Source organism: Sinocyclocheilus rhinocerous, unplaced genomic scaffold (genome assembly GCF_001515625.1).
Source record: "Sinocyclocheilus rhinocerous isolate Xijiao unplaced genomic scaffold, SAMN03320098_v1.1 scaffold2892, whole genome shotgun sequence".
Lineage (NCBI taxonomy): Eukaryota > Metazoa > Chordata > Actinopteri > Cypriniformes > Cyprinidae > Sinocyclocheilus > Sinocyclocheilus rhinocerous.
Window position 1 is genome coordinate 36565 of NW_015657985.1, and position 7519 is coordinate 44083.

General features: G+C 36.2%; 1 protein-coding gene across 1 annotated transcript; it reads left to right on the top strand.

Annotated features, from left to right (window-relative positions):
* Nucleotides 1–5846: 5846 nt before the first annotated feature.
* Nucleotides 5847–7121, top strand: LOC107721976 (C-type lectin domain family 4 member M-like). Its single transcript, XM_016530209.1, has 4 exons — nucleotides 5847–5984; nucleotides 6325–6431; nucleotides 6529–6589; nucleotides 7104–7121. Exons 1-4 carry the CDS (start codon nucleotides 5847–5849, stop codon nucleotides 7119–7121), a joined length of 324 nt encoding a protein of 107 aa, XP_016385695.1.
* The last annotated feature ends 398 nt before the right edge of the window (nucleotides 7122–7519 follow it).

A 7519-nucleotide genomic window follows, 5' to 3' on the forward strand; every position in this document is an offset into this window, starting at 1 on the left:
CTCTGTCGCTCATGGCCATTGAGTCCGAACTCTTAAAAGAGCTCAGTTTCGATGAAGTGGTGGATGACTTCGCGAGGAGGAAGACAAGAAAGAAACTCCTGTAAGAAATTGTTTCTGTAACCATGCTGGTTTGTATAATTGTCAGGACCTGCAAAAAATGTTTGTAATTGTGTTGTTGTTTTTTTTATTGCATTTTCTTATAAGTGATGATCTGATGTTTAAACTTTACATGTGAGTTGTTTCACACATGTGTCACAGAGTTGTTTAGTGACAAATAATTTTTTGATTCATGATGCATTAAATGTGTATATTTGACAGTTAATTCATTAAAGATGTGTTTTATATGCCTCAATTTGCCGCATTTGTTGATTATTCATTGTAGCTATTAGACTTGTAGAGAGAAAAATATCAGAAAAATGTATTAGTCTTATATTGATTCTATAAACCCTGTACAATGTATGCATATGCTTTTTTATCGCAGGGTAGCGCAGGCATTTGACGCGGAGTGATAACGGTTTGAATATTCATGATCGTAACTTCCACTTTCTATTACTGTGAATGCGCAGCTAAGGGAAAGAACGGGGGAAAAAATGGTATGGTGGGGTGGGGTGGGGGGACTTGGAGATAATTGGCCCTGGGGCCTTTGCAAGTCATAATCCGTCCCTGGTAACCTGGCAAGTATCTTCATTCACCAACTTGCAACACAGACCGCCTTGCTTAAAAGACACATATGTGGGAGATGCGGAATGGATAAAAAAATAACAAAAAATAAAAGAGGACTTGAATAACCTATTAATGGCGTGTTTGAGTCATGCTCTTAACGAACTGTTTTATTTTCTCTTTCCATATTGTGAATAATAAATGTGTATCATTTTAAAGCCTAACTTATTGTAATAATTATTTGACGTAGTCTACTTTTACACTCAGAATTATTCCATGGCATCCTCATGTACTAAACTGCATTTTTTAAAATTGTTTTGCGTGCTGGAGGTTCGCTATTACATTGTGTGCAGAGTGATGTTAACATTTAAGCTAGCTGGTGAGAGAAAATGGCACTATCAAAGAGTCTAATGAGGAAAGTTGACAGCGAAATTAGGGCATACAAAGAAGAATGGAAAGACAGCTATGCGTTCATCCTACCTAGTTTTGTGAATGCAAAGCCGGCGTGTCTTTTCTGCAACGAAGTTGTCGCTGTTTGCAAAGAATCCTATAATAGACTCTTTTGAATGTCTTTCAGAACTTTTCAAATTAAAAGATCTCAATTCATCTCAAAGTAAAACATTACTGCAAAAACGTTCTCAACTTTTATTTTGAAGGCAAATGAAAGATCTATTGTCAAATGCTGTCATGACCGATCTATTTCAGAACCAGCCGCTATCAAAATAATCTGACTGCGGGTGGGCCAGATATTATTGCATGATGGTTTTCAGTTTTCTCTTTCTGCAAATTTTATAGTTGTATGGTATATAGCGACAGGAGCGGTTCTAGACCCTTTAGGTGGGCTTCCGATCTGAACGATCGGGCCAGTGATGCTTCCTCAAAGTTTATCATTCTCATGTGTTTTAAGGCTTGTCAGTTTAAACATTAAAGTGATTTTAAGCCATTTAAGCGCAAGACGGCGCGAAAGAGATCTCTATGCGGTACTCGCGTGCTGTGATAGATCGTCTCTGTGCGCGCATACACCTGAAGCACGCACACAAACAAGCCGTCTCTCAGACAGCACGCAAATATCAAATTATGTCTGAATGGCTGTCTTGACGACTATCGACGTAAAAACAGTTGGTTATGTCTTAAGTGAACGTAAATGGTTAAGAAAATATCGGATGTGCATTAATAAAACGGACCCATGCATTTCTTATGTTAATGTTAATCAAACAATAAAAGAAAAAGAGAGAATCACTCGCTGCTCATAACCAAGTAACTTCTGTAGCTTTAATGGATATTTGCGTATATTTACTCCATAGAATTTAGGTAATTTGTATCTGTCTAATGGTCTGTCTGAGGGCTCAGCCCGCCTGTGGATGAAATCCTAGAACCGCCCATGTATAGCAATATGACCCAGCACCCAAAATACTATCAAAACACTCCAACGCAGCCTCCATTCTTTGTGAAAGATGGAAAAAAGGCACACAGGAAACAAAAACTTCGAAAAACGATATACGACCCGTCAAATCCTGTCCAAATCACAGAGATGCCGATTCGCACGGGACTAATATTATCACAGGACCTCGGTGTTCAGCGAAATATGGTAGGTCATTTGCGGGGGAATTTTTACTTTACAAATTAAAGACATGGCCGATTCGCACGGGATTAAGATCACAGACAACCTCCGCAATTATTACAAATTACTGGAGGTCACCAGGTAATACTAATCCCGTGCGAATAGGGCTAAAGATAATGTGCTGAAATATGTGTCTGTGCTCATTTTATGAATTGTGTTATTGCTTCACTTCTTAGGATTTTGTTAAGAACATTTATGGTGCTTCTGAACTCTGGATTGGTCTGACTGACATTGATGAAGAAGGCACATGGAAATGGGTTGATGGCAGCAATTTGACCTCTGGGTGAAAAATCACTGAATTGAACTGATTAATGTTCAGCCAAACTTGGTCACATCTTAAGATCTAAACTAAAATATGCATGTGAAATACAATAGTGATGTTTCTACGGACTGAAATAATATCTGCAATACACTGATATATAAATGTCCATACAAACAGCATTGTTCCAATACTCTTAAGTAAGTAATTGGAATCTTAAGTAATTGGAAAGTAAGTTCCAATACTCATAATACTTCTCAAGTATTATGTAAATACATATGGATATCTCTTATTATACAGTTCTATATAGAGTACAAATGCACATATCTGTACATAAATCTACTGTTCCAGATTCATACACATTATTTTTTGTATACACATTATTTTTTGTTAAGTCTTACTATTTAAATGTTTTTTTCTGTTCTCATGTCAGATGTGTATGTATGTATGTATGCATGTGTGTATGTACCAGGAGCACCTGATAAAAAAACACAACAAATTCCTAGTGTGTTTGCTCACACCTGGCGAATAAAGCTAATTCTGATTCTGATTAACCAAAATGATCATGATTTTATTGTATTATTCAGGACATCAGTAAAGTTTAATTTGAACTGTGACTCTTTGAAATTTTTTGCAGCTTTTTGAAACAACTACAGTATGACAATAAACTAACTTGATGATTTACTTGTTTTCAATAATTAGCTGGCATATTTCCTGAACTATGTGAAGTGTGTGAATGTGAATTTTTGTTTTCATTTAAACATATTGATAGCCACAAAAATGCAGTTCAGTTCAGTTACTTAAATAAAACACAACCCTCTTTTCGTTTTCATTTTAAAAATGTAAAACATAATATGTAGTTCAGGCAATATGTGCATATATATATTTCTGATCATCTCTCTGTAACGGCCATTATAAAAGTATAAATATAACGTATAAGTCTTTTATAATAGGAAATAAAACACAAAAGCAAACAATATGCTACAAAGTAAGCGCTATACTACGGTAAAATGAAATAAATAAAGTTATAAAACTTATTTTTGTGCTCAGCCAAAAAAAATATGACCACGACCAAATAATAGATTCATGAGACCAAAGATTACCTGTTAAATATACCCAAAACGTATTAAATCTAATTTTTAACTACTACAGAGACATCAGAGCCAGCGGCAAATGTCAGAATAACTAGCTGAGGTAAGGCTGTTTTCGGTGGGTTCATGAGCGCTAAACACCCAGTGATCGCCTGGAGCTCACATCTACGAAATCTGCGAAGCAAATTTTCAAATAGGTTCTATGTTCATAAATAAACTGCAGATTTGAGTGAAACAACTACATTCTCACCTGAAAACTCTTTTAACTACATTTCATAACACAATAACAGTAGTATTTTGGAAAATCATGTGGGTTTTTGCCTCCGCCATTAACGCTCGCTTGTTGGTGCGAAATGCATTGTGGGATACCTGGCTGCCTCAAGTTCACACAAGTCACCTCTTGATGCATCCTCGAAAAAAGGTGCAGAGCAAGAACACATCAGGAGATTTGAACTGTACTGAAGTTTGTATACTGAGAAACGGCTCATGTCTTGTCTTTATGTGGGGGTACCAAAGTTTTAACCTGCAAACAAAATAGAATAGCTTGTATATATGTTTGTATAGTTATGTATCTTTGGTTTTAATTTTGTTGTTTTTGTACTTTTTTGTGGTTGGATACTTTGTTTTTGGGACTGTTCACTTGCATATATATTTCTTCACTGCTGGACTATTCGATTTTCAGAGCACTTGTAAATAAACATCACCATACTCTAAAGAGTACTTGCGGGTTGAGCAATTTTTTTTTTTTTAAACATCCCACAGTAGACTTGAGATGACCAAAATCTGGGTCTGCCAAAGTCTACTGCATCAAAATGAACAATAATAATCTGTTTGTGGAAATCAGGATATAAATTATGGATGGCTTCCCCAGTCATTATCACTATATGAAACAATAACATATCTCAAGTATAAAATGGTTTTATTTAATATATATATATTAAGAAATCAATATATATATTGTTGATTGTTAGCTAACTATGCTAGGGCTACCAACATTTGCTTACTCAAAACAAACCAAGATTTTAACCCCACAGTTCCTTTAAAGTCAAGCCTCCTAAAAGTCATTTTATAATCAGACTGAAGGAAGAGCATCAAATGCAGTCACTGCAAAAAAACATAAACTGTTCAGCCATCTGGACGTCTGATGAAACAACCTGAAGCTCATCAAACGTTGAAGGTTTTCAACACAACCTACTTTCAAAATGAACAAGCCCCATATGGCTTTACACATAAACATGCAAACTGTGGTAATGTTTGCATTTTTTCACATGCTATTAAAGATCAAGTTTTTTGAGGAAATGTATTATCAGTTTATACCTGAGGGAAGTGAAAGGATTGTGTGATAATATATGCATTTGGACCTCATTTAACACACCTAGCATTGTTGAAGATGAAGTTCCTTTCTGCATAAATACTGACCACCCAAACACAGATGAGGACAACACAGCACAGTCCATTAGTGTAACTAAACCAGTGTTCTTGACAACACTGAAACTAAAGCAAATGACAGAAAAGGGCACAACCTGCAAAATGCACAGAGAAGTTGGAAAAAGGGCTGATGATGTGTATGAAAATATTTACGTTATAACTGGTCAATCTGGAAAAGAGATCACCGACCATAACGCAGTGAGAATCCAGTCATCTGAACACACAGGTACTGAGATTAATCATGAATACATTTCATAATAGCACAGATTTGATCAATAATGACTTATTGCTCAGTTTGCATGTTTTCAGTTGCTGTGTTAAATGTATAAATAAAGAGAATAAAGTCATGTTTGTTGATGGTCAGGAAGTGATTGTGTGAAGATCAGAAGCTCCAGAGCAGCTGCAGTGTGTTTGGGGCTGTTGTGTGTTCTTCTGCTGACTGCAGTCATAGTGCTGTGTGTCCACATCCATACAAAGAGCACAAACTACACAGAGGAGAGACAACAGCTACTAACTAAGATCACCAACCTCACAGGAGAGAGAGACCAGCTACTAACCAGCAATGCTAACTTATTTCAACTAAACGTACAGTTCAATCAAGAGAAAAATGAACTGGCAAAGTTTTTTCAAGGTATTATTGAACTACACTAAAACCACAAATATTCAATGACAGAAAGATACATTTCTCTATTATAAGTATATCTAGGTATGTACAGCATGTAAAAATAGGTTGTGTCATCTTTTTTTTTTTTTTTGTGAGTCAATAAAGAGCTGATAGTTAAGCTGGATGTTCACAGATGGATGGATTTACTATCAATTCAGTCTTTACTATGTTTCCACTGAGACGAAGAGCTGGACTGAGAGCAGAAGATACTGTATAGAGAGAGGAGCAGATCTAGTGATTATAAAAGACAGCAAAAAACAAGTGAGTGAAAAGTACTTGCTTAACCATATTCTGGGGGCACGTTTGTAACCAGAAGTGAGCTAAATATGACAAAACCTCCATTTGAGGTTTACATATGGACATCCTCTTATGTAAAAGCAATATATATATATATATATATATATAAATAATAATAATAAAAAAATAAGATTGTTTTCTGTGATGGTAATATTTCTAATTGAATATAAATAAATAATAACAATAATAATAATAATAAAAAAGTAATTGGAATGTTCCCATCTGGTAATTGTGTGTTGTTTGTGAAAGGTCAGTTGAAAGGTTTGATGTAATTTCTTTCTTCTTTTCTTCCTCATCTATTTAGGATTTTGTAAAGAAAATATCCTGTGGATCTCAAACCTGGATTGGTCTGACTGATATTGAAGTGGAAGGCACATGGAAATGGGTTGATGGCAGCGCACTGACCTCTGGGTGAGAAATCACTGAATTGAACTGATTATTATGTGATAAATTATTCATTTCACACAGAAAGCAACTCTGAACATCTAATGCTGATCTGTTGATGCAGGTTCTGGAACATTGATGAGCCCCTTGGATATACAGTAGAGAACTGTATTGTCACTAATCTAGTAGGATGGGCTGATTATCCATGTACTACCTTTTTTAAATGGATCTGTGAGAAGAAAACCTTAAAATGACTTCTATTATATGTAATACATGTTTATATTCAGCATAAACATACAGGAACGCTTTAAAACCAGGATCTTTTGAGTCATTTTGACATTTCCAATTTTTGTCTTACTAATGGAGCGTAGCGATATTTCTGGCAGGCCATGTTAGTCAAGCTCGCATCAGCTGACACTCAGCTGATCCACGTCTACCTATAGGATCACGACGGCTCCTTGCAATTGATATAGACACTTTGCCAGCAATTCATCGCCGAATTTGTGCTAATACGACTGCACCAACAACTTTACACGAGATCTGCTTCCCCGCTGGAAGAAGAACGATATTCAAGAAGGGTTAAAGCATCCACGTAACAACTGGCCATTTTACCTTTATTCATCTCTGAATATCTTCATGAAGCTAAGCAAAGTTTCTTTAATTTTATTGCCTAATGCTATGTTGGCGAACATGCTTCAGATATTGCTCATTGTCTAAGGCTAGTTGTTAAGTTATGTTTGCTAGGCATGCTATCGTATTGTCACACTGGTAACATTACCAGTTAAATTTACCAGTGAGTCTTTTTTTAATCTGTTGTCAAGGCTGTCGATATGAAACAGGCTTGCTGCTTCAGGCTCATCTATTGGGGATGCTTTCATTAAACTTATCCGACTATTTCCAACACGCTGTGTTTAAGTCAGTTTACTTCTATTCTTCTGTAAGGGCATGCTGCCCCACTCTATGTATTTCAGAAGGTCTTTGCTTAAAGCTATCAGGGTATTGGGATTGCTTGCTTGTTAAGGCTTGTCCAGTATCATATCGTTGCTAGACCTGCCGTTGCTTAGGCTATCGGGTGTGCTGCAGTGCTGGTATCCGGGTAAACTTGCGACAGCAAG